This window comes from Exophiala spinifera (assembly GCF_000836115.1).
Source record: "Exophiala spinifera strain CBS 89968 unplaced genomic scaffold supercont1.8, whole genome shotgun sequence".
Classification (NCBI taxonomy): domain Eukaryota; kingdom Fungi; phylum Ascomycota; class Eurotiomycetes; order Chaetothyriales; family Herpotrichiellaceae; genus Exophiala; species Exophiala spinifera.
In genome coordinates, this window is record NW_015622520.1 from 865,161 (window position 1) to 890,019 (window position 24,859).

Consider the following 24,859-nt stretch of genomic DNA (forward strand, 5'->3'; position numbering starts at 1 on the left):
TCAACAACTAACTTGCCTCGGAACAATCACCCCAATTCTCGGCCCGTTTGATTTACAAATCAGAAATCCAAGTTGGGGTCTCGAGAAGGTGGTAGGGGAGGTCTCAAAATGGCCCCTCCCAGTAGCGAAGGGGTCGAATACTACGACATTCCCGACTTTTCCTTTTCCAACGGGACGACACTGCACGACGTGCGGGTGGCATATCGCAGCTTCAACGCGTCGTCGCGGGCGGGGGTGGTGTTGATCCCGACGTGCTACGGCGGGCACGTCAACACGACGCTCACCTTCACGTCGGCGCCGCACGACGCGCTGGCGGCGTACCACGTGGTCGTGGTGGCGATGCTCGGCAACGGCGAGAGCTCGTCGCCGTCGACGAAACCGTTTTTCCCGCTGCCGGGCGAACTGCGCTACCAGGACGTGGTGCGGGCGCAGCACGCGCTGCTGACGGCGCACCTGAAGGTCACGTCGCTCGAGGCCGTGGTCGGGTTCAGCATGGGCGGCCAGCAGGCGTACCACTGGGCCGTCATGTACCCGGGGTTCGTGAAGCGGGTCGTGCCCATCTGCTCGTCGGCTCGGACGAGCCTGCACAACTACGCATTCCTCGAGGGGCCCGTGGCCGCGCTGACCAACGCCATCGACTACGTCGCCTGGAAGGCCATGAGGACCAAGCTCGCCAACGGCGAGGACGTCGGCGCCAACCTGCGCGAGCTCACGCCGAAACACGGCCTGCGCGCCTTCGCGAGGGCCTACGCCGCCTGGCTGACGAGCACCCGCTGGTTCCGCGACCGCGAGTTCAGAAACGCGGGCGTCTTCGCCGCGGACTCGGTCGAGGACTGGTTGGCCAAGAGGGAGGAGTCGATGTTGTCGTGGGACGCCGACGACCTGCTTGTCCTCGCGAGGATGTGGCAGATGGGTGACGTGGGGTTGGTCGTGCCCGAGTCAGACTCAGACTCGACGACGACGACGACGACGACGAAACTCAGCCAGCTCGGTGGCGCAGTGCCAGACGATGACTTGTACGTCAAGGCCCTCGAGAGCATCAAGGCCAAGGTCCTGCTCATGCCGTGTCGAACGGACCAGTATTTCCCGCCCGAGGACTCGGAGATTGAAGTCAAATATCTCAAACGTGGAACTCTGGCCGTCATAGAATCCACGTGGGGACACACTGCCGGCGGAGGGTTGAATGCGAAAGACGTCGAGTTTATGAATGGCAAGATATCGGCATTCATCAAGGAATGAATGAGTAAAAAGGCAATCATTCTACCATGTCGTGACGAACATTGTCTCTTAGCAACACTTTTCCCCATTCGTCCTGTTTAATTTTTATATGTACAGGAATATCCTTGTGCAATCATGAGTGCACTGCACTGCCCTACGTATAAAGGCATCTGATAAAAGAAGAAAAAGAAAAGAAAAGAAACCAACTCAGGTATGCCACAACGTCAAACACAACTCCTCGCCAAATATGCGTAATCATCGTAAGACGCTCCACAGAAGCAATCCAGCTTGGCCCATGCGCGCATCACAAAACATTCACATCCGTATATGCTGAAATACTCATTACCATCTTCACAGACCAGAAAAACTAAAAAAGACAGATGGGGCATGTGAATGCCTATACCTAGGTGGGTATACTGCTCCTCTCAGTCATCGTAATTCTGCACTTGCCACGACAGCACCATCATCCACAAAAACAGCACGGCCAGAATGATCGACCAGGCAAACGAAGCTTTCCAACATGAACATATATTGTTCTGTGTCAGCCAAGCCAGGGTTTCTATCGATACGCCGTGGTACTGTTGGTTGTTGACGTAGTTGTTGCAGTTGCTGTTGACGTTGCCGTTGCCGTAGAGTTGGATGGCTGTCTCGATCAGCGTCGTCACCCATAACACAAACAGGATGAACGAGCCGAGTAAGATCCCGCCAGGTATAAGCATGCGCCGTCCGGCAAGGATCAAAATGATAATGAGGAACAAGATCGTAAGGCCGCCGGTAATAACAGCGAATGTAAATAGCCTGGAGGTGGACATGTCAACAACGGGATGATCATCCGGCGGGTTGTAGGATGTGCAAGGACCAGGAACAGGACAGTGCGTGCTTACCAGGGTACTCCGATATTTAATTGATTCTGGACTGTTATAAACCATGCATTTATTCCCAGCACCGTAGCTGCGCCAGCAAGGACGATGAAGATCCACAGGTTGAGCTGGACTTCGGGCCATCTGTACCGTCGTCGCGTCTCGCGCACGTATATTTCTGTACCCGCCATTACGGAGGCTGTGAGAGAGGCGCGCTCGTCGCTCTGGTCGCTCTGAAGTGGTGATGATGATCTGGGGTTGTAGAGAGGTATGTTCTTTTCACAGCAGGGATTCGGGCTTGCGCAGAGAATTCGGTCGTAGGTCAGGGCTGGTTTGCCAGATGATATTCGGCGGAGGGGGTTCGTGAGATTTTGTGTTTCGCACTCGAACAAGGTTTGGAAGAGTATGGAGGAACGTCTAGGACAGTGTTTTGGTTGAGTGCATGATGCCCGGCAGAGAGACGCTATATATGAACAGTGACATGGATTAGGCTGCAAGCCGAAGCGCAGGTACCTGAAGGAGAGACGTGGAAGACGGGCTGAAACGGTGTGATGTGGTGTGGTGTTGCTTGTGCTTCAAATGGTCGGCGAACACGCAGCGTCGATTGTTTGGGTGTTTGCAGTCTGTATGTGGGGGGTCGATTGGGCAACGACGGACAATAATAATACCTCATCAGGTACGGACACCTGAGGTACTTCTGGGTGGCTGTTGTGATAATACTTACCGAACGTACCTAAGGCACCAACTTATGCCTCACTGTGCAGAGACTCCCAGCGCCTGCGGAGCCTGAGGCCGCCACCAGATCTGCTCTTATTAGGCTTGAGGTGGCGCCCGGAGCCTGGAAAATCCATTTGTTCCGGGCCCGGACTGTAGCTTGTAAGCACTGAAAGCAAAGTCACACCGTACAGTTCACCAGTCACAAGCCAACAACTCATCCACAGACACATACAACAGAACACTGCTTCGTGGCTCAGACACATTGATCGTTCCTACAATGTCCTCGTACTAGATATCTACTCCTGGTCCATCGGGTAAAATGTCAAGCCAACAAAGCACGCGCTGCGGTCACCGCTGAAGCCTTGCTATGGTCATCTGTTATGCGAAAGGCTAAGTCTTGCCTAAAGTGCATGTTTCCCAACAGGTGTTTTCTAGATAGCCTGGAGTAATTGTGGGATTGTACTCTATTCGAAATACAGAATGATTGATATCTTATGATGTTGCCGCTGGTGGTAAGACCAGGAAGAAAATGGCTGTAAGCTGTACTGTGTATGCGCCCAGTTCTACTCTGGTTGCTGGGCAACAACACTATCCCGAAGGTGCAGACACTCATCCACAAACTGACCACGAAACATTGCCAGCGCCAACAGCCTCATCAATACTGCACAATTGCTTCAAGATGAGCGTCAGAGTGGTCGCCCGGATCCGGCCTCTCCTCAAGTCAGAACTCGAAAAAGATCAGATTGTTACGAGCCACGCCGCGACAGATGACGGGCCGACAATTGTCAAAATACCCAACCCCAAGAACTTCGCCGAGGAGTTCAGTTTTCAGTTCAACAGTGTCTACGAACAGGAATCCACCCAGCAAGAACTGTTTGAAGCAGAAGGTACTATTTGTCGCGCACGTCTCGAGCCAGAGCTGATCGTGTATGATAGTCGCACCCACCATCAAACACCTCTTCCTTGGTTACGATGTCACAATCTTCGCATATGGGTCGACGGGGACCGGAAAGACACACACAATGCGAGGTGGAAAATCACTGGGAGATCGGGGCATGATTCCACGAATGCTTAGCAACATTTACAGAAAGAGTAGAGCTCTCGAGAAAAGCACCAACGGCGACACAAAAGCAGCCGTTTCCATGAGCTATTACGAGATATACAACGACCGAGTCTATGACCTATTTGAGCCACCCGACAAGCGAACACCAACAGGTCTGCCCATCAGAGAGGCGGAAGGTGGCAAGACCGTCGTGGTAGGATTGACAGAAGTCCCCTGCGGTTCGCTGAAAGACTTTGAGGTTCTCTACGACAAGGCCAACGCTAACCGAAGCACTGGCGCAACCAAGCTCAATGCCCATTCATCTCGCTCACATGCCATTCTCTGCGTCAAGTTGACCGTCACAAGTCCAACCGAGACAAGAGTCAGCGTGGCGTCTGCTATTGATCTGGCTGGCTCCGAGGACAACCGCCGGACAGGAAATGGCAAGGACAGGATGGTCGAGTCAGCAAGCATCAACAAATCACTCTTTGTGCTCGCTCAGTGCGTGGAAGCTATTGCAAAGAAACAACCGCGTATCCCATACCGAGAGTCCAAAATGACACGAATCCTGTCACTCGGTCAAAACAATGGCTTTACCGTCATGATCCTGAATCTTGCCCCAGTCAAAGCATACCACCTCGACACATTAAGCTCGTTGAATTTCGCCAATCGCACCAAGAAAATCGAGGTCCGCGAAGTCGAAAACGATCCCATCTTCAAAGGCCCCCCGCGGCAAGTTTCTGGGGCATCTCTAGGCGGCCCGACAATACAACGCCAACCGCTTCGGCCACTCACAAACAGCATCAATGTGAATCTGATAGCCACCAAGGATGCCGCGGGCAAGAACGAGAAGCCTCCAAAAGCCTTCTCTGTGTACTCTGATCGATACAGGCCGTCGATTCCCAAGCCGGTGACCCAGAAATCTCCACCCCTTAAACGCACCGCAGACACCTCCTTCACCGGGTCCACTCGACCAGCCAAAGCCTCCCGGCCAACACCAAGCTTCATTCGCCGCGGACCAGAGCCAGCCAACTTGACAAAAGCATCGATCGAGAGCCTGGTAGAGCAAAAGGTATCCGAGATTCTCGCTGCGCGCGCTCTCAATGCCCCTGATCCTCTTCCTACCAAGACGATATCCGAAGAAGTGCAGCGCCGTCTGGACAGTATCGAAAAGCGACTCGAGGGACAAGAGGGAGAGCGTGCGGAAGGCTTGAGCTACCTGTTCATGGCGAAGCAACATCAGGCTCGTGGCGAGGATGGCAGTGCGTTGAAGATGTACGAGTTGGCACGACCTTATTTCCCCGACAACCAAAAGCTGGAAAGCAAGATTGAGAGATTGAAAGAGAAGATGGCTCGGAAAAGAGAGGAGGTTGAAGAGCCTCCACATAAGCCCGAGGAGTCTGTAGCGAGGGACGCACGTACTGAAGATCGAAACGGTCAACACCACGACGATGACGATGACGAGAGCTACCATGATGACGGCGATGCCGAGTCAGCGTACAACGATAGTGACGCAGATGACAACGGCAGCACATCTCGGCGCGCCGGCCGATGGAGGAAGCCCACCAAACCGAAGCGAAAACGAATCTCTTCTCCAGACCCACTTGCTCAACAGGACGGGAGCACTGCCATCTTGACTCCTCGGACGAGATATCTAATTGACGTGCTGAACAGCCGGGATGTGGCGAGGATCAAGTCTCTGAGCGGTCTGGGCGCAAAGAGGGCCGAGGGAATCGTCGACTTTCTCAACGGCGATGGCAACGATGACGACGGCAGAGAAGGGGCCGGGACGACTTTACATTCTTGGACCGATTTGACGAGGTTGCGCGGCATAGGGAAGAAGACGCTCGAGACGATGAGGGAAGGCGTCATTGTCTAGCTGAACACCTTTTTATCACTTGACAGGCATGAACCCGGCTTGCATCTTTTAATTCGTTTTCCCTCGTCGGCCCAGCTAGAGTTCTGTGGGCCGTCGGTGACCGTCTCAGTCATCGGCGGTGATGTTGATTTTTTGATCTTTCTTGCATAGCGGAGCGTGTTGGGACCAATGTACATTGTAGGGACACAGTTGATGGGCAAATGGCCTGTCAAATCGTCAATCCTGACGCACTTGCTTTGCCGACGGTGACGATGACGACGAGGAAAGGGAGGAGAGAAGAGGAGCTGAAGGGTGTATTGATCGATGGATACCTGGGTAACCGAGGTATCTTTCTTCCCTGATCGAGGTCTTACGAGAATGAAATGAGCCCTCGCTTCTTGCCATCCAACAAATGGGGAAAACGTCCCCTGACAAACCGCGCTTTAAAAGTCCAAGTATAGTTCGACTTCATCGGAACACAACACGTGGCTCTCACTCAACCACGGTGTGTCCACCAGCCCGGCCCAGGATCTTTTCCCTGCTGGATGCTCCGCCCAGCTTGACCAGGTACCTCCCTGTACCTACCCATGCATTGGATCTGGATCCAGAAGCTGTGTCTATCGTGGCATGTCTGAACCCTCGTTGAGACTTCTCCTCACAGGGATAAGATAGGCGCACTCTGAGGTCGATCTCGACTGCTTTCTGGACCGTAGATGGTAATGTCGTTCATGCAATGGCACTGGGCCATCTCATGACATGTCAAGCTGGAGGTTGGTGTTGATTGATGTAGGCTGTACCTTCGTCGCAGATAGGCTTGTAGGCTTGTTGTCGTCACAAAGAAACGCAAACTTCGAGAGCGACCACGATGAGCCACTCAGTCAGTCATCCAGTCTGGGACTAGATCAATCGATCGATTTGGACCGTTTGGCTTCCAATTCAAACCACGGAAGCAGGTCAAGTGTGGTGCATGCTGCCGGAGACCAAGTCACACAACAGACATGTGCTTCTTCTATGACCCCAAAGACCCAATTTCTTCTTTCAGCCACTTGATCCAGACCCGATCCTTACCCCTTCCACCGCCGTCTCTTCCAGCACGACAATCCCATAGGGATCTCTATCGCGCTCACTCACCACGACCTCGACACTCTCATCTTGTAACATTTCTTTAATCTCGCCGTCGAGCCCAATCTTTGCGCCCTCCTCGCTCCTCACCCTCGCCCACTCATCCCTGACTTCGTTTTCCAATTTCTCCCTCATGACCGTCCACAAATACCCCCGTTCCGAATTCGTGTGGAAAAGGCTGATCACACATCCACCCCTCTCCGTCACGGCCAGAGCCTCGTGATGACTCAATTCGCCCGTGAAGACGAGATCCGCACGACAACCCCTCACCACGCTGCCTCCACTGCCTGGACAAGTCGCCACGCTCGCAATGGCAATCTCCTCCAAGGTCTTACCTTGCGGTACGGCTATGGCGAACCCCTTGGGTAATCCGATGGCGTGCGCGATACGCGTGATGAGGACGGTCAAGGGCTGCGGCTCCGCGAACTCAATCAACCTCCCTGCGCCGGTGTTGTTGGGGTGATAGATGTCCGTGTCAGACGCCACAAATCGATTCGCTTCATCCAATGCCCCCCGCGGCGAAGGTGTGATTACGCTCCTTGAATGGGGCAAGACCGCTGGCTGGAAATCCTCCGTCGGCCGGGGATACGTGGGCTTCGAGTACGTCCTGTGAGAGTGCGGCCTGAACAGTCTTAGCTTCTTGTTTGGCTTGGGTGTATCTGTGGATGTGAATGGGTCGTCGTGGTCCGCGGCGGAAGGGGACGTAGGCTTCGTCGACGCGTGGGACTGCGCAGCATCCGAATCCTCGTTAGCGTCGTCGTCTTCATCGGTGGTGGTGACTTCTGTTTCTGACGGTACGGATGATGAATACGTGGCGGTGTAAGCGTGGTCTTCAGGAACGTCAGTCTTGCCTGTGACAATGTCGCATAGCCAGTCTGCCATGCCGTCGGGGACCGTGTCGACTGCGGTGTGGGGACAGTAGACGCTGATGCCGTGCGCGAGCAGCAGGGTCATTGACAGCTGTTGGGTGTCGTCTGTGGTGATGGATTTGAGTCCGCGGAAGATGATGGGGTGGTAAGCGACGACAACAGAGGCGCCATTCTCAATGGCCTCGTCGGCAACGGCGCGAGTCAGGTCGACGGTCAACAGAACCGAGTTGCGATTGCGAGGACGGGCGGGAAGGAAAGGAGCTTGGACGAGGAAGCCAGTGTTGTCAAAGGATTTGTCGGCGAGGGATTCAGGGTAGAGGCGTCGCATGGAAGAGACGACTGCGCTGGTGAATGGGGAGACATTGTATGAGGTTGAAGTATTCATGCTGCGACTGTTGACGAAGACGTGAGATTTTGGTCTAGCTCGAGTCAATAACGGGCGCAGCATCAGTCAAGTATCGACACTTGTGCGACCAAAGAAGTAGTGATGTCGAGGATGAAGTGCATCTGTGTATGTTTTTGTTGTTGTGGTTGGGCGTCCTCAAGTACCTGTTTGGTGTTGATGTTGGAGAGCATCAACAGTCAAACCTCGTGCAACTGTGAATACGGGATGTTAAACTTGTGTCTGTCTCCAATGACGCACTTTTTTCCAGCTGCAGCTGTCGAGTAAATAATTCTGCTAAGTAATCAATCCTCCTCCGGTCCATCGTCGTCGTCGGAATTGTGATTTCAAACCATCCGCCCTCTGGAGCACCTAGCTACATCTTGCCTACTGCGACTGCGACAGCAATACCAAGACTCAAGAGACGAAAAGAGGTCAACGAGAACCGCCTATCCAGAGAATCCCATCCTTCTTCCGAATCAACCTCACCTCACCTCACCTCACCTCATCTCTATCCCACCATCCATCTCCACATCGTCCGATAGTCACCGTTCATGACTGTCCGTGTAGTCGCCCTGCCCGTCGCCCGCAGAGCACTAACGAGATCGTCTTGGACATTTTCACAATCCAGATCGACGTCGCGACTGTCTCCGTCTCTCCGTCGTCATCATCGCGGTGGTATTCCCAGTGCGCGATCGCCGGGCTACACTCCTCCTCCTCTTCTTCCTGTTCAACACCGACAACGACACTTGCACTTCTCCTCCTCTCAATCTTCCTACTCCCCTTCCTCCGCCTCCGCCATGGCCGCTCCAACGGACACAGCTGCCGCCGAGACGGCGGCGACCTCCGGGGTCACACCGGAGTCGCTGAGCGAGAAGCTCAAGTCGAGCATCGGCGCGACGTACGTGTCGATCGAGGACATGTCCGGCGGCTGCGGGCAGGCCTTCAACGCCATCGTCGTGTCGCCCGAGTTTGAGAAGAAGACGCTCCTGGCGCGCCACAGACTGGTGAACAACGCGCTCAAGGCCGAGATTGCCGCCATCCACGCCTGGACGCCCAAGTGTCTCACGCCGGAACAGTGGGAGAAGGAGAAGGAGAAGATCGGGGCGCAATGAGAGCGAACCATGTAACACACAACGTAACACGTGAATGAACATGTACATGGGGACGGCCAGAATAATCCAGGGTTGATGGGGAATCATTTTCTTTTTGGTTTTTGTCGTATCCAAAATTCCTTACAGCCAGGGGGGGAAAAAAAAGACCGAAAAAGCCCAATGTCACGACCTCTCTTGAGTTCAACTGTACAGCAGTACGTTGACATGCATGGGTGCTTTATCTTCATCTTCATGAGCATTATCAACTACATCTCACCTATAGTATTTTGGGTGCTGACCCAAGGTAGCTCTCTGATACAGGTATCTCAGGTACCTAGAACTCAAAACGCATACGAATCACTATCTACCTGGGTGTATATGTATACATAGGTACTGTGTACATTCCAAGTATTTGCCATACTATCGCCATTTTGTCATTTTGGTCATAGTAGACCAAAGTTACCTAATTAGATACCTAGATAGCTGTCTGGGGTATCTGTACCCAAAGCATCATCTGTACAAATAGAGATAGAGAGGTATCCAAAGCGGCCGATGAACACTCGTCAGATTTTCTGAAATCGATTTATCTCCTCTCCCTCTCTCTTGAAAAAGTCACATCAAACGCGGGAATCAAAGAGTCAAAGATGTCACATTAATCAGGCCTCACGGCACAATGCCAAAAGTGTCGGTGATGACCTTTAGTCGGTTTTCCAGACCCCCGTCTCTCCCAGACACTCCCACTTCCTCCCAATGCACTTTTTCATGAACGTCGTAAACACTCCGAAAGGTCGCCGTGTATCCCTGTTGTCAAACCTGGTATTCTTGTGGTTGCTGTTGCGATACGTCCACGATCCGAACCGAGTTGCAAAAGGGGCTGGAGACCTTGCCACACATATGTATATATTCATCGCTCGAACGGGGCTTTCCTCAATTCCTGATATAGCAGACTTTGGAACGTGTATGAGCGTCCAAATTCTCTGCCTCGGGTCCTTTTTCCAAAGTCCGTAGACAAGCGATCATGAAATACAACTCTTCAGGTTCTCCGTTCTCCCATTCCTGAATGAAAAAGCTGGCCGCCATTATTATTGCCGCAATGGAGGTGCCACTGTTTGTTGTGAACCATAAATACGCTGCCGTTTATTCGCGTTGGCCACGTCCATTCCGCCCGACATGTCAGACGGCCCTCTTCTGTGCGCATGATTCTGCATTGCACTTTGCCTCATGCCCATTGGGGTCTGTGGGGCGCTTTGAAAGGACGCGATGTTACCATTCGCATCGATAAAATGTTGCTGTTGCTGTGGCTGCTGTTGGGGGAGCGCGCCCAAGTGCAGATTCGGGTTGACTGGGGATGCTCCAGAGTACTGACTAGGAGAATTCCAAGTCCCGCTTGATCCAGCAGGAGATGCGCCTGACGAGCCGTCATCGCGCACAGTGTGCGTGGTAGAGGAAAGACCACCGGGAGCCATAGCCGGCATAGGCGGGCCCTCCATCTGAGGCACCTTCTTCAGGTGCATCAGGTGTTTTTCAAGCATGTCGAGAAGCGACTTTCGCGTAAACGGCTTCGGGAGCACATCGTCCATTCCATGATGGAAGTACATCTGGATGTCGTCGGATCTGATGTTGGACGTCATCGCAACTATGGGTGTCCGATCGAATTGCCGGATAATATGGCATGCAGATACACCATCGAGGTTGGGCATGATAATATCCATCAATATCATGTCATACTTGTTTCCGTCTTGCATTTTACCGACAGCCTCGAGGCCATCAAAAGCACTGTCTACCACACAGTTGAAAGAATACAAAAACTTTCCGCCAATTTGTCGACACGTGGGGTCGTCTTCAACCAACAATATCCTCGGTGACCGGCTCCAGCCAGGATCCGCTGATGCACTCTTCTTGCGAGAATCGGCAAATTGTGCTCGAGGGTCATGAGGGCTGTCTTTTGAAGGCATGGGGTAGGGAATGTTGTGGATGTATTCGCTGGACATCGGGTCAATACCGTTGTTCGTGCCCATCGGATACACGACGGTTTCCAGTTGCGACGGGTCCATCTTGGCGAAGGCCATGCTGGCGCTCGAGTTGGAAGAGCTCTGTCCCCTATACTGTAGGTTCCGGGGATCTGAGTTGATAGGTGGAGTTGCGATATTGGTGTGCATCTGTTCCAAGCCAGAGATGTTGAATTGGATGTCTGCATTTAGATCATTCAACAGTTTTGACGCATGCTGGAGAGGGGAAGCAGGCGCGTCGTCCTCTGGTTGAGGCATGTTCTGGCTTGTTGGGGTCAAGGTGGTGCTCGTCTGCGTGGGATCTGCTTGCGGCGCGAAAAGTGCTTTGCTGTCCCTCCGCTGCTTCGCATCTACCGAATGCAAGAACGTCATGACATCCTGCATGACGCGATCGTGATTGAGGACCGTCTTTTGTATTCGTAGAAGCTCTTGGACCACCATCTGGTGGTTGATTTGAAGTTGATTGTTTGCCTGAACTAGCGACTCAATCTGTTGTGCTTGTGCTACTATTTGCTGGTTCATCAAATCAATCTGTTGTATGGGTATTTGCTCATCGTTCAGGCCTGACGGCTTCCGAGGAGCCGGGGCTTTCCGCCGGATATTGTCGAGCGTATCTTTGCTGTTTGCCTTGAACTCTGGATGCCGGAATTCCCACGCATTGGCCCCGTAGGTCGACATTCCGCCGTCCTCGTTGTTCTGCCGCACCTTGTGAAAGTCGTACTTGTTTAACTGCCGGACAAAACTGGCAAAGTTGGAATGTTTGAAGTGTTTCGGCAGGATGGATTTGGTGAACTTTTCGTTCTCTAGTACGACGAAACTGTCGCCATCGTCGCCCCATCGCACTACTGAGGAGTACGAGGGGTCTTCAAGCATTCTGCGCAAGAGATGTTAGCAACAGCGGTAGTGACGGCGCCCGATTCACAACGTACTTGTACAATTTGCGCACGAAGTCGCTGGAATTGTTGTTTCCCCCTGCGCCCCCTTGACTATCCATTTTCTCATGTAATGTCGCACCTTTTCGTCTAATTGTTGGACCGAGAGAGAGAAGGTTGAGTGACAGGAAAGGCCGAGGGAGTTGGTTAGGAGGACGAACCGCGATTTGCGACTGGTGATGCAATGACTTGCATGCACCCTCCTCAGCACAACATTGTCGCCAATGCGCAAAGATGGGATAGTAGCGACAGAATGTAAGCAAAATGAATGATGTCCAAGTCGCACTCCAGAGTGGGTGGTCGGTAGGTGGGAATTTTGGGTGCAGTACGAATCTGAGATAGTTGGAAGTCCTTCCCGGGAGGCAGCGCCGGTCGAGGATATTGCGCGGCGTGCGGATGAGCTACTTTTAGGACGAAGGATGGGGAGGAAAGAGGACGCTTGGATTGAGAGAGGTATGCGGATAACAAGGGCAAGACAGGTAGGTGCACGGTCGTTGATTTTTCGCCTGGAGTGGAGGGTCACTCGCCGAAGCCTGGGATGGCAGGTGGATTCGGAGGGGATGGAAGAGGTTTTGAGCGAATATAGGGAGCCCTACCGTACGGCAGAGGTACTGTAGATTCGCAATTCCAAACACAGGCAAAAGTCCAAAGGTCGGATCCCTTCCCTGACGACAATTGCACCAGAAACACCCACATCCAGGAAGCCTCGAGTTCCCTTCCCAGTTTCATCCGAGCATGGGTGTTGGCCGAATGCACTATCAGCGCCGGGGAGTGGCCAGCGAGTACCATTAGGCATTCGTGGCGTCTCGAGGGCGCCCGTGATACAGGGTCCAGGGAGCATAACTCGTACACGGTACGGCTACTAGAGGGCCCGTTCGAGCAGCCCATCGATCAAGCTACATAGGCGGCGCTACTAGTGGCCCAAGTGGCTGTCTTGATAGGCCGCTCTTTGATCAGATCGTCTATTCTTTGCTGCACTTGTGGCTGTGATCGCTTCTGAGTTGCACTACGTTCGCGAGATGCTTCCCCAGGGGTGCCAATGCCTTGCCCGTAAAAGGGTACTTGTTCGCTACAGTGCCGTCCGGGATTCGCTTAAGGGCTCCTTGGGAAACACAGAGCTCGCAGGGACAGCGAGGATGACGAGAGCGGCACCGAATCTTCCCACCGATTTGGCCTGAGATCTCTCGTTTTGCCTTTTTTCTAGTCCCAATCAAGCCGCTGGGTAGCGATCTGAGCTGGAGGGACATCCCACTTTGGAGAGTCCCTCCGACTGCGACCATCGTAGAACCCCTCTTCATGTGGACAGGAGACACGACGCCGCCGTCTATCGTGCTCGGAAATGGCTCGTAGGTGTTGCGAATCGCATTGGGCCAAGAGCTGCCAGCGGACGGCAGGTGCTGATCTGGGATGCCAAATAGGAAATGAACGACAACAGCAGCAAGCGTCCAAGGTTGGAGCGGTCATAGCTGCTATCCACGCTTGCGGACTAATAACGAGGCTTGTGACCATTGAGCAAGTCATCACCTCAAATTAGGCTATGATTCGCCGCTTCTGCAAGCCTCTGCGAAGAGCCGTGACAGCTGATGGTGTCCGTATTCAGATAGTCGCGCCTCCACAGTCTTGGGTGGGTCTTTGTGAGTCGTTCTGGTCCTGTACTGTGTTCTACAGTAATAAGTCGGAACTTCGGCTCACAGGTACAACGGAGGAACCTCATGGCAAAATCATCAGATCGACATGATGCGAGGACAGCCTTGTCCTGGGAGCCTGCTGCCACTGCCGGCCAGCAGCCAGATTACGGTCCCCATAAAGACAACGCCCTCATCTCCATGCCACCTGACGATACGGATAGTCCAGGCAGTGACAGCCGCCCGCACACTTGCCGCTCCACATAAGTAGAACAAATAATGGGTTATCGCGTCAGGTTGTGTCTGCAAGAGAGCTATCCACGTGTAGTAGTCTGATGTGTTTGAGAAGATTTCTTATTGCAGGCACGGAATCGGCCGTGACAAGCGACCATGTATGCTAAGCTGCAGGGGACCAGAAGAATGGCCGCGGAGTAACTCGAAAAGTATTCAGGCTCTGGATGAGGTAGGCTGCTTTCCAGGCATCAAGTAGCCGTCGGATTCGTGATCTTCGTCTTTCGGCTCGCGCAACACGAAAGCGTTGGCTAGGCGTGGCCTCAAATCAGATAACTGTCTGCGGTTCCAATGCTTTGATGCCAATATCTGGAATATAACAGTGCCTGAGCGACAAGTTGTTTCTTCCAGGAGACGTCGGTTTCAACATTTACCAAGACGGGACGTCCCTTGAACGCCCTCTCGAGACGTGAAGACTTTGGCGTCAGCGCTCGACAGCCCTAAAACTCTGTGCTCCGGACAGATGACACGGATTCTGCCAGTTCCCGACAACACTATCTGCTGTATGTGGAGGCGGATGGTCGTACTGTTCATGTTGGACATGAGCTGCCAAAAGCGTGGCCAATGCAGATGTTCTAGACCTCGAACAGTACGACAGAAGACTGGATCTTCTGGAGCCGAGACCTCTCGCCCAGGGGAAGTCCAAAGGAGAGATATTGTACCGAGTACAAAACCGAATGCTACCAGCTTATCCGAACTTCTGGGACGACAGAAGGTGGCTGACTACAAACAATGCAGGGGTTCACTGATCCTCGTATCATGTATCGGCCAGTTTCAAGCTGTGTGCGGTCGGCAGCAGCTACGGTAGCCCTAGGTCCATTCAAAGCGATAGACTACAATTGTCTTTGTTACCCTGGGCCACCAGCCCTTTACATTTGCTGAAGAGTGCGCGGAACTGTGCTTCCTTCTCGATTGTTTCAGCCCAAGACATGAAGTGTCATTGTTTGGTGGGATTGGTTTGCACTGTACAGGCAGGGTTGTTGTTCTCTGGTGTTGTTCTCTAGCCGCTGCGGACTAATTTCTCGTCTACATGCTGGATGAGTTGGTGATAGTGCCTTGTTGATTCCAAATTCTGTCCCAAGCGACTATGGAGTCGGCTGTGTAGATAAAAGATGCCGATAACGAGGTAGTAGTTGACACTGTGAAAATTTAGCACAGCACTCGTATCAATCACCTATTCGGGCTTGCATATCTGAGTGTTTGTTCCTGACGACAGAAGCGAATCCCTGCCTCAACTCTCGCATTTGCGCCGGGATACATATCGTTGTACAGTCCAATGTTGACAGATCGAGGCAAGTAAAAGCGTCCGGCCGCGGACCAAGGGACGAGCTGAGAGATTGCCATTCACAGATTGCAGGTACTGTATTCCACTGCCGGTCTTCTTCAACTCAAATATCTCGCATGACAGATAATGGCCCTTGGTTTACAGTCTGTGAGCTCAAAACATCGCAGAAGCCTTGTTGGACCTTCCACATGCTCGGGCAGGCGGGACAGTGCAGTAACTCAGGTAAGTTAGGGACAGCCTTTAGGGGCCTGTTGGGGCTATTGGGGGCCATTGCCGGGACCTGCTGTTGGGCCCGAGACGGACCAGGCGGGCCGTGCTGGAGAAGCCTCGTATTCGGTACTCGTAGCGTGCAGGGCGCCCCGAATCAAGCGATCCATACACTTGTGCTGTAGGCGCCCCAGGCGGTCTGGCAGCCCGTGGCCAGGTACCTCGATCCTTCAGGAGCCTTCCAAGTTCCGTGAAGCTACCTGAGCTAACTAGAGCTCACCAAGCTCTCCCCCACCCCGCACTATGATGTGATTTGGCACCACAAGCTTCCCAGATGCGTAAGTCGCAACCACCAGGCTCGTTGCGAGGCAGGAGGGACCTGGCATCATTATTTCAAATACTGTTTTTGAAGTGGAATCCAGGTCAAGTAGGTACACATACCTTGAGGTACTTAAAGTCAAAACTCTTTCTTTCCTTTCCTCTCACCATGTTCTCTCGATCTCTCAATCGTTGTGCCACCTCTTCATTCCGTCAAGCACGAATCACTCCCCTCGCAACGCGCAGAACATTCTCGTCAACTCCCGCAATCATGGTATGGATGATCTATTGCATGTCCCTCGATCTCGCTCCTCCTGCTCACCCGAGTCTCACTGCAGGTCAAGGAAGGCGACTCCATCCCTAACGTTGACCTCTTCGAGGACTCTCCTGGCAACAAGGTCAACTTGTCTCAAGAGCTGGCCTCCGGCAAAGGCGTCATCATTGGTGTCCCTGCGGCCTTCTCTCCCTCATGCTCCGAGCAGCACATTCCTGGCTACATTGCAAGTGACAAGCTCAAGAGTGCTGGAAAGGTGTTTGTCATCTCGGTCAACGATGCGTTTGTGTAAGCCGCCAACAAGCTGATCACACCTTGAATACAAAACAACATGCTGACTTTCGCGATAGCATGAAAGCCTGGTCCAAGGATCTCGACTCGTCCAAGGCCAGCGGCATCCGCTTCCTTGCTGACCCGGCTGGCGAGTTCACCAAGGCTTGGGATGTCGAGTTTGACGCAACGCCGCTCCTAGGAAACAAGAGAAGCAAGCGCTATGCTGTTGTCACTGAGGACGGCAAGGTCACCAAGGTCGGCCTCGAGGAGGATCCAACCAAGGTCACTGGTGAGTCCTGACTGACTATTCAAACATCTAAGTGGAATCTAACAGGAAAACAGTGTCTAGCGCCGAGAGCATCTTGTAGATACCCTTCTTCTGTCGCACCACTATTGAGAGTGGCTGTGACATGATCCAGATCCCAAGGGATCCTCCAACGAGCTCTTTTTCAGATCCATGAAACAAGACATGGGCATGATGATTAGATATCGAACAATCCAAAAGTTCCCAAAGTTGCTGCAATACTCTTCATTAACCACTGGTCTATAAAATTACTTTGTCGTGACAATTAGGACTGTTGACATTATACGGTACTTGGTATGCTGGACAACTACATCAGCTTAGAAGCGCCCGTACTTCAGCTCCCGTCCTGGGATACAACTGCCTCAACGAAGCGACCTGGTCGGAAGCATGCCCGGCTGACCCTTCTCCGTCCGCGCCACCAGTCTCGACATCAACCATGTCCAATATGCCCTCGAGCTCGTCGAACTCTGCGCAGAATTTCTCAACGGCTTCCGACACTACATCCTTGGCCAGGGTGCGGTCAAGCAAGTTCTTCATACCATCCTGCGCATCCATGAGCGCCGACGACAAGAAGTCGTCTAGACGCTGCGCAGCTCCGTCGAGGTTCGTGACAAGCCAGGCCCGTCGCGTCCGCGCATCCTGGCTTCGGCGCGTGTCGAGTTCCTGCAACAGGTCCCTCACGCCAGAGTCGTCCAGGAGCAGCGTAGTCAGAGCTTTGACCAGCTCGTCACGAAGAGACCGTATCTCCAGGCCTGCTCTCTCCAGCGGAGCCTGGGCCACGGGTGCTTGAGCCGACACGGTCGCCATGGTCGCCTTGAGGGCCGTCACGTAGTTGATTCTATAGATGTTGCTCTCCCTGGCATCGGGCATCTGAGCGGCCGAGTCCGCACAGGCGGTCAAGATGCCCATGAGCATGCAGTTGAAAAGCCTCTCCAGCTCCGACTCGGTCAGCTGCGGTCCTCGCGCACGCGCGACCTCTGAGAACTGCCTCAACACCGTGGCCAGGTAAGCAGGCGGACTGAGGTCGCTGGACGGCTCGATCTCGGTGGCGATCGCCGCGGCAGTTTCTTCCGCCATGATCGCCTCGAACTGTGACAGCGCCGACGACTGCAGGTTGCGGATGGCTTTGCAAAGCGCCGACTCAGAACCGAGCAGTTTATCAAAAATCCCACGGTAAAAGTCCAGGAGGTTGAACGTCTTGTACGTCAACACGGGATCTCCTGTGCTGCTGACAGACAGGTCGATCCTCGACTGCAACGTCTCGCACACAACGGCGAGGTTCCTCGAAACCAGGTCAGCCAGCGCTTTACGGGGATCAAAGACAGACTCCAATTGCTCGTCATCGTCGTCGTCGTCATCGTCATCATCATTAGACGTGTTTCTCGCGCCCCTATCAATTCGCGCCCAAGGCTCGCTGCCAGCTTTCGATGCCAGACCTCTCGATATTTCATCTGCATCCGCAATAAAGAGGCCTTCTAGTGCTTCATTCTCCGACACGGCCGCGGAGTGAACCCAGGCAAGCATGTCTCCCACATATCGTAGCGGCTCGTGCGTCAAGAACTCGATTGCTTTTCTGTGCGCCGCCGGCCCAGTCCCCGTGAGCGCCGCTTGGAACGCCTCGGCCAGTGTACTTTGTCTTGCCTCGGCGAAGAAATCGAGGCAGTTGTGAAATAGCGTTGGACGCTCGCTGAGCACCGTCAACGCACGCCGGATGGCCGTGCTGATGTGCGGATCCTCCAAGTCGAGCGTCTTGAACTCGAGTTGGATCCAGTTGTATAGTTTCTTGAACCCCGCGTCGAGAGTGCGCGTTGTCTGCTCCATCAGCTCGAGCCCAAGGCGTTGATTTTCCCCATCGTACCCCAGCAGTACTTCGCAGTCTCGGTAAATTGTCTTTGCGCGCGTGAGGGCGGTGAAGAAGCGATCGTCGAGTGGTTCGGCGGAACTCGTGAGAATTTTGGCATCGGCGGGGGAGAGGAGGAAGTGCGCGTTGAAGGCGTCGAGAAGCACCTGTCTCGTCTCCGTCTCCTGTTTACGGGAGATGAGCGTGCGTGCTTCCTCGAGGACCGGCGCCGATTCTTGTTTCGCAGCGATAATGTGTTGACGCATCGAGGAACATGTTGCGTCCAGCGTGGAAAGCAGCGAGCCCACGCGGCGGAGTTGCTCCGCGATCTGGCCGAAGTCGTCCACAATCTTAGCATTGCAGTCTATGACCTCTCTCTGTGCGTTAAGCTTGAGATTGCGCCTCGTTTCCTCATCGTTGTGAACACCGCGCACGTCGAGAAGGCGGAGAGCATCGCGGATTTCGTGGTCTACGTACGACGTAGACAGGACACTGGTGAGCTTCGTGCTCAAGGCGTTGTTGCGTCGAGAGGAGACGGTTTCGCCATGGGAGTCAATTGGACTCTCGAGGTTGCTAGAAGCGAAGCCATCGAGGCCACTGAGGTACGGTGTGGTCATTTGTAGAGGGGACAGCAACAATAGAGATAGTGTGGCATCTACTGCTGCATGAGGCACGAGGCTGTGGAGTAGAAGTTCGGCACTGGAACAACGTGGACCCGCCTTGACTGTGCTTGAAGGGAGGGCACCTCTTGATAGGCGTTACCTTCGTGCGCACATCAAAGTATCTTCGATGCGACTTGATTAGCTTATTTCGTGAATGCTGTTGCTGTCTACTCTGTCAAAGATGAATATGCACATGGTCTCCATCCGAGGAAATCAGCCACTGTATACCACCAATCAAGTTCAAACCAAGCTGTTGACCTCCAGGTACAGACACAATATCAAACGCTGTCGACGTACCCGTCTCAGCCATCAACAGCGTCTCATGGAGTCGAGGCGTGTGGAGTAAGTTTCTGATCTAGCTGGGCAACTTAAGCTCTCATTTCTTCTCCAAGGCCATGCCATAGTGGTCGCCTACCCAGCTCTCTGTCCACCGATATGTAGAGCAAGTCGCAAGGAACACTCCTAGCGGTTAAAACCTACGTCGACGCATAGACTGCAGATATGTCATGTTGGGTGTTTATGATCAGTCGATGTGTAGTAAAAGAGTGGTAATAGGAAAATTGTGTATGGAGGCCTTACTCACAGTGGCATAGAGAAGTCCCATATCAGAATTGCAGCAGGCATACGTAGAATCTGCCCGCACTTTGACCTGGAACAGAGCGCAGTTGTTGGCGAAGAATTGTATCACAGTCAGCGACACAAAGGTCGACTAAAGGGCACAGATCACCCCCATTAAGTCTGGTTCCCGTAAAGTCGTTGGTGCGGGTCAGATACATCATTTCCTCACACCAGGACCAGCTGTATGGCATCCTCGTGTGCATGTCCGTGACCAAAAGGCAGCGTTGAGGCAAGGCATCCTTAACAAGGCCTATCTGGAGTTGCAAGAAGAGGCGGTATGCTGAATGCGCCGATGTTTAAAGTAACGATACACCTCTCGGTCATTTGGCGATTTCCGAGACAGGACACTGAATCTGGGATTTGCTCGCCGGAACGTTGTCTGAAGTATTTTGAAAACTCGAGGGTCAAATCGATTTGATGTAATATCAGGGAGAAGTCCTTTGGAAGGCATCATGGACATAGATAGGCAGGGGTATCTCAGACGAAGCTCAATATATGATACATTCTCTTGGCCAATCTATGTTGCGACTTGCATGAAGGGTCATAACTCGCAGGCCAGCTCAAGATGACCATTCGAAGACTGCCTCGTGCTCATAAACGTCCATTTCGGATAGACAAAGGATCCATTCCAGAATAAGCGTTGTGGGATATACCAAACAAGTGCGCCTGGTCAGGTAAGGATTTCAACGAAGCTAGGAGGCTTCGCCAAAGTTGTAATGTCCCGTCGCTTGCGCGTGTTCTGTAGCGCCAGCTTCCCCAATGCAAGTGGCACCACAGTCGCCACACCTGAGTCTAAAACCCGCAGTATCCGTGAAGTAATGTTTCTCCTGCAGCTTTTGGCATAGGGCAACAGCTTGGGGCAACACTTCGTCGGATAATGGTTGTTCAAACTGCTTGACATCGTCTTCGGGTGGCATCCCAAATAGGCTGAGGGCAATAATGTCATAGTGGATACCTGAATAGACGAGAAAGCATCTTCGTGGTGCACCTTCGTTGTACCTATCCACTCTCAAGGTTTGAACATCAATGCTACAGATTTCGACATCAAATTGCTGACTGAGGATGTCGAGTTCAATCTGGCCACCCCAGGCATTCTCGGTTTGAATCCATCGACAGTATGCATCGGGGTCTTTGTTGTCCAATATTGCCTTGGTGTATTTATCGGGGTTTGCCTGAATGGTTTGCGCCACCACCGATCGCAACTCGGTCATTGTGTCAAGATTCGACATGATAGCGCTGGCGACTGCTCGGAAAAGACAAGAATTATCGTCCGGCATAATGCGTAGAACAAGGCTGCCACCAAGGTCCGGCAGAAAGATCTCGGGGGGATCTGACATAGCTTTGTTTTCTTTCCGAGTCAGAGACAGGGGTGCAGAAGAGGCTTTCTTCACCTCCCTATTCTGCTCTTTTGTCGAGGATGAATGTGACGAGCCGGTGTGACTTGTGGGTAGTTCGGCGACTCTTCCTGATGAATGGTTATCTTTTTCCGAATGCTGAAATGTCTGTGACGGCTCGGTGGTGGTCTTCCGGGAGGCCGCCTCAGTGCTGTTAATAATGAGTTGTTCTCCGCTGAGCTTGACATCCAGTTCCGATAGGAGCTTGTTCGGAGGGTACTGATCTAACATCAAAGTCTTCGGCGGATACCCATATTTGATTTCGAAAGAAGATAGAGAGGTCTCTGCAGTAACAGTATTCCTCAGAGATTCCACTGTTGCAGTATCGTCTAGCGTAACTGTAGTCGATTTGCCCGAGGGACCCCTCAGACGAACTCGCATCTTGGTGAAGATCAGATATGTATGAGGGAAAAGTGAGGCCAGCTGGCAATCAAATATGAAGACACAAGTACCACAAGCGGACGGATTGTCAGCAGCTATTTGCCACAGGGAAGGCGAACGGAGACCGTTGGTAATAACAGTTCGAGGCCTGGGTCGGTGCTCTGTCCTACCCCCGGTCGAGGAGAAGATACCAGAGAATTGTAGTTCGTTCTTTCTCCAGGTGGAAGTCGTCCTCCTCCAACCAGTCCCTAACCATCACACGAACAAAGAAAGGGCCTGTCGATGTCGAATGATCCTTAGCTGGTCGAGCTTTTAGTCATCTACCGATGGGCCTACTCGTATCGCTGGCCGCCAAAGTGTGGATTCAATGCGCGAGTCATGCGTAAGTGCCAAGTCCCCGCCAGTAGGGACAATTCTTGAGTCATTCTCGCGCATCTTTCCACGCGCGCATGTTTGTTGGTGAAGACCAGACTCGTCGCAAACCGTATTCGAGCCTGCAACGCCTGTGAAGCAGCAATCATAAGGTGCGCACACATGGCATGCCTTAACTATTGACATCATCTTATTGGCACGATTGAATTTTGTGGTTGCTAAGATGGCAGAGACCCCCGTCGCAGAGTCTGCGAATGCGGAACCCGTTCAGTCTATCGAGACTGACTTGAAGCAAGAAGATGTCGCTGATGACAAGTCCGATGAAGATGCTGAAGCGGAAGAAGGCGAGGGAGGGGAAGCCCACCAGGGTGTCTCGAGCGAACAGTACAAAGCCCTCAAAAACATTGCTGAAATTTTGACGAACTACAGTGTCAAGGTTAAGGGCGACGAGTAGGTCTGCTATACCTATACGTGACGGTCCGGTTGACATGTGTGCAGTGAGCATTACCCATCACTCCTATTTCGACGGATTCCCAACCGACGCAATCTGCCAGACTACCACGAGATCATCAAGGAGCCTGTTGCTCTCAGTACACTTAAGGGCAAAATACAGAGGAAACAGTACACAGGGATCCCAGAATTCGTTCGAGATTTTGCTTTGATAGTGCACAATGCACAAGTCTACAATCTTCCAAACTCTGCCCCTGTGCGTGACGTGCTTGTACTACAAGACGTCTTCAAAGAAGAGTTGAATAAGCTGGTTAGTGAAGGATTAGCTAAGGAGGAAGAGACGGAATTCCCAGACCTGGGAGAGATTCCTTATGCGACGCCGGAGCCAGATCCTGTCTCAGATGATGACGAAGACAACGATGATGACGGTGAGGACGATGACGATGACGACGACGCAGATGATTCGGACGATGACCGGCGAAGAAGACGAGGTCGGCGAGGCGCGAGGCCCAGTATATCTGGTCGAAAGAGTCGTGGAGAAGATGACGACAAACTGGACGATGGTGACGTTCGCAAGCGAAGAGGGCGACCGCCGAGAGTCGACACTCCGATGGAAGCTAGAATCAAGGCTGTATTGAAAGGTCTTCGCAAGCAGAAAGACACGGCTGGAAATCCCAAGGTCCGAAATTTCGAACGACTGCCCGACAAAGCAGAGTACCCCGCTTATTTTGTGGCCATAACGGATCCCATCGCCCTGGACTCGATTAAGAAAAAGTCGAAGCGCAAGAAGTATCAGTCACTGGAACAATTCATGAAGGACATTGACCTGCTATTCAACAACGCGAAACACTTCAATGAAGAAGGAAGTGAGATCTATAATGATGCAGTGGAGTTACAGGCCGAGGCGCACAAACTTCTGGACATTGAGAAGGCCAAGCCAGACGACGTCTATCTCCTGGAGGATGGGAGGCGGCCGTTGCCCTCTGGAATATTATACAAGAACGAACTCTGGAAAGTCGGAGATTGGATACATATTGCAAATCCCAACGATATCACCAAACCCATCATTGCACAAATCTATCGAACATGGGAAGATTCCGACGGGCAAAAGTGGATAAATGCTTGCTGGTATTATCGACCAGAGCAAACAATCCATCAGCACGAAAAACACTTCTTTCCTAACGAAGTGGTCAAGACTGGTCAGTATCGAGATCATAAGATCGAAGAAGTCGTCGATCGGTGCTTTGTCATGTTTGTGACACGGTACAGCCGTGGTCGACCTCGAGGAGTCGATCCAAGCAAGGAGGTTTACGTCTGTGAGGCGCGATACAATGAAGAGAAACATCGCTTCAACAAGATCAAAACATGGGCCAGTTGCCTACCCGATGAAGTGAGGGACAAGGACTATGAGATGGACCTATTTGACCAGCCCCGGAGAATCAAAAAAGTGCCGAGTCCCCTGAAGCATCTGTTGAAGGACGACATGAAGGAGACGGATGAGATTCCTTCACCACAATGGGGCCATCCCAATGCACCACCGATTTTGGGCGCCATCCACAAACATCCTCGTGAGGAAAATGTAAGCCTCCAGCATATTTGCTTTCACATTCCTTTCACTTCTAGTTTTACTTTTAACCATTGATACTCGGATCGGTCTTTCCCTGCAACCACTAACTCTTCTCTTTATCACAGCAATCGCCACCACCAGAACCTACACCTCCCCCACCACCGACTCCTCCACAACCCGTACGGCAGCCTTCTCTGACCAGCATGGCGGCGCAACCAATCCCTCGCCCAAGCATGGATCGGACTCCCAGCGTCAGCGGAAGCTCAACAACCATCCAGCCTCCAGTATCCCGACCGTCGCTACCTCCTCAGATGACTCCATACCAGCCACAATCTATATCTCCCGCACCATCGGCTTATTCACGCCAGCCTTCTTACCCACAATCTCAGACTCCCATCCAAGCCGCTCCGACACCAAAGACACCAGCCACCCAGCAACCAACCCCTTACGCAGCGCGCCAGCAATTGCATCCTCAGCCTCATTTGACGGCATCACACCCTACCAACTACAGTGTTCCTGCTGCGCCACAGTCCTATCAACGGCCACCGACACAATCAACACCTGCGTACAATCAGTACGCGCCTCAGGTGTCAGAACCGCGTGGCTCTGAGGTCTATGTTCTCTCCAACATTGCGAACGAGTCCATTCCTAAACACATACGTGACAATTTCCCGCAGGACGACGAAGGCCGAGTTTTGTTTTTCACCAAACCTCCAACTCTGCCTGACCCTGTGGTGCGTGGACGAGATGGCCAGCCTCTCGCCCATACAGAAAAGTATCTTGCCGCCAAGGCCGAGAGAGATAAGTTGATTGCTGCCAGGAGGCGTGAGAGAGAGGAAATGCTAGGATCAGCCAAGAGACGGCGGATAGAACCTGTTGTCTGAGGCTTTTTTTT

The 24,859-nt window shown here is 52.7% G+C and overlaps 10 protein-coding genes across 10 annotated transcripts; 5 read left to right on the plus strand and 5 right to left on the minus strand.

The window, feature by feature from the left end:
* Positions 1–108: 108 nt before the first annotated feature.
* PV08_10331 (uncharacterized protein) lies at positions 109–1,239 on the plus strand (the record flags this gene model as incomplete). The annotated part of the gene is made up of 1 exon (XM_016384646.1): positions 109–1,239. The coding sequence occupies one exon, from the start codon at positions 109–111 to the stop codon at positions 1,237–1,239; it is 1,131 nt and encodes a 376-aa protein (XP_016231248.1).
* Positions 1,240–1,643: 404 nt separating this feature from the next.
* Positions 1,644–2,269, minus strand: PV08_10332 (uncharacterized protein; the record flags this gene model as incomplete). Its single annotated transcript, XM_016384647.1, has 2 exons — positions 1,644–2,016; positions 2,103–2,269. 2 exons carry the CDS (start codon positions 2,267–2,269, stop codon positions 1,644–1,646), a joined length of 540 nt encoding a protein of 179 aa, XP_016231249.1.
* Positions 2,270–3,474: 1,205 nt separating this feature from the next.
* On the plus strand, positions 3,475–5,716 carry PV08_10333 (uncharacterized protein; the record flags this gene model as incomplete). Its single annotated transcript, XM_016384648.1, has 2 exons — positions 3,475–3,682; positions 3,732–5,716. The coding sequence occupies 2 exons, from the start codon at positions 3,475–3,477 to the stop codon at positions 5,714–5,716; spliced, it is 2,193 nt and encodes a 730-aa protein (XP_016231250.1).
* Positions 5,717–6,733: 1,017 nt separating this feature from the next.
* On the minus strand, positions 6,734–8,071 carry PV08_10334 (YbgI/family dinuclear metal center protein; the record flags this gene model as incomplete). The annotated part of the gene is made up of 1 exon (XM_016384649.1): positions 6,734–8,071. One exon carries the CDS (start codon positions 8,069–8,071, stop codon positions 6,734–6,736), a length of 1,338 nt encoding a protein of 445 aa, XP_016231251.1.
* Positions 8,072–8,868: 797 nt separating this feature from the next.
* PV08_10335 (uncharacterized protein) lies at positions 8,869–9,183 on the plus strand (the record flags this gene model as incomplete). The annotated part of the gene is made up of 1 exon (XM_016384650.1): positions 8,869–9,183. One exon carries the CDS (start codon positions 8,869–8,871, stop codon positions 9,181–9,183), a length of 315 nt encoding a protein of 104 aa, XP_016231252.1.
* Positions 9,184–10,244: 1,061 nt separating this feature from the next.
* PV08_10336 (uncharacterized protein) lies at positions 10,245–12,165 on the minus strand (the record flags this gene model as incomplete). Its single annotated transcript, XM_016384651.1, has 2 exons — positions 10,245–12,045; positions 12,101–12,165. 2 exons carry the CDS (start codon positions 12,163–12,165, stop codon positions 10,245–10,247), a joined length of 1,866 nt encoding a protein of 621 aa, XP_016231253.1.
* A 3,833-nt stretch (positions 12,166–15,998) lies between these two features.
* PV08_10337 (uncharacterized protein) lies at positions 15,999–16,676 on the plus strand (the record flags this gene model as incomplete). The annotated part of the gene is made up of 3 exons (XM_016384652.1): positions 15,999–16,103; positions 16,168–16,391; positions 16,454–16,676. The coding sequence occupies 3 exons, from the start codon at positions 15,999–16,001 to the stop codon at positions 16,674–16,676; spliced, it is 552 nt and encodes a 183-aa protein (XP_016231254.1).
* A 316-nt stretch (positions 16,677–16,992) lies between these two features.
* Positions 16,993–19,137, minus strand: PV08_10338 (uncharacterized protein; the record flags this gene model as incomplete). The annotated part of the gene is made up of 1 exon (XM_016384653.1): positions 16,993–19,137. One exon carries the CDS (start codon positions 19,135–19,137, stop codon positions 16,993–16,995), a length of 2,145 nt encoding a protein of 714 aa, XP_016231255.1.
* A 1,355-nt stretch (positions 19,138–20,492) lies between these two features.
* On the minus strand, positions 20,493–21,575 carry PV08_10339 (uncharacterized protein; the record flags this gene model as incomplete). Its single annotated transcript, XM_016384654.1, has 1 exon — positions 20,493–21,575. The coding sequence occupies one exon, from the start codon at positions 21,573–21,575 to the stop codon at positions 20,493–20,495; it is 1,083 nt and encodes a 360-aa protein (XP_016231256.1).
* A 595-nt stretch (positions 21,576–22,170) lies between these two features.
* PV08_10340 (uncharacterized protein) lies at positions 22,171–24,848 on the plus strand (the record flags this gene model as incomplete). Its single annotated transcript, XM_016384655.1, has 3 exons — positions 22,171–22,397; positions 22,446–23,976; positions 24,090–24,848. The coding sequence occupies 3 exons, from the start codon at positions 22,171–22,173 to the stop codon at positions 24,846–24,848; spliced, it is 2,517 nt and encodes an 838-aa protein (XP_016231257.1).
* Positions 24,849–24,859: the final 11 nt, after the last annotated feature.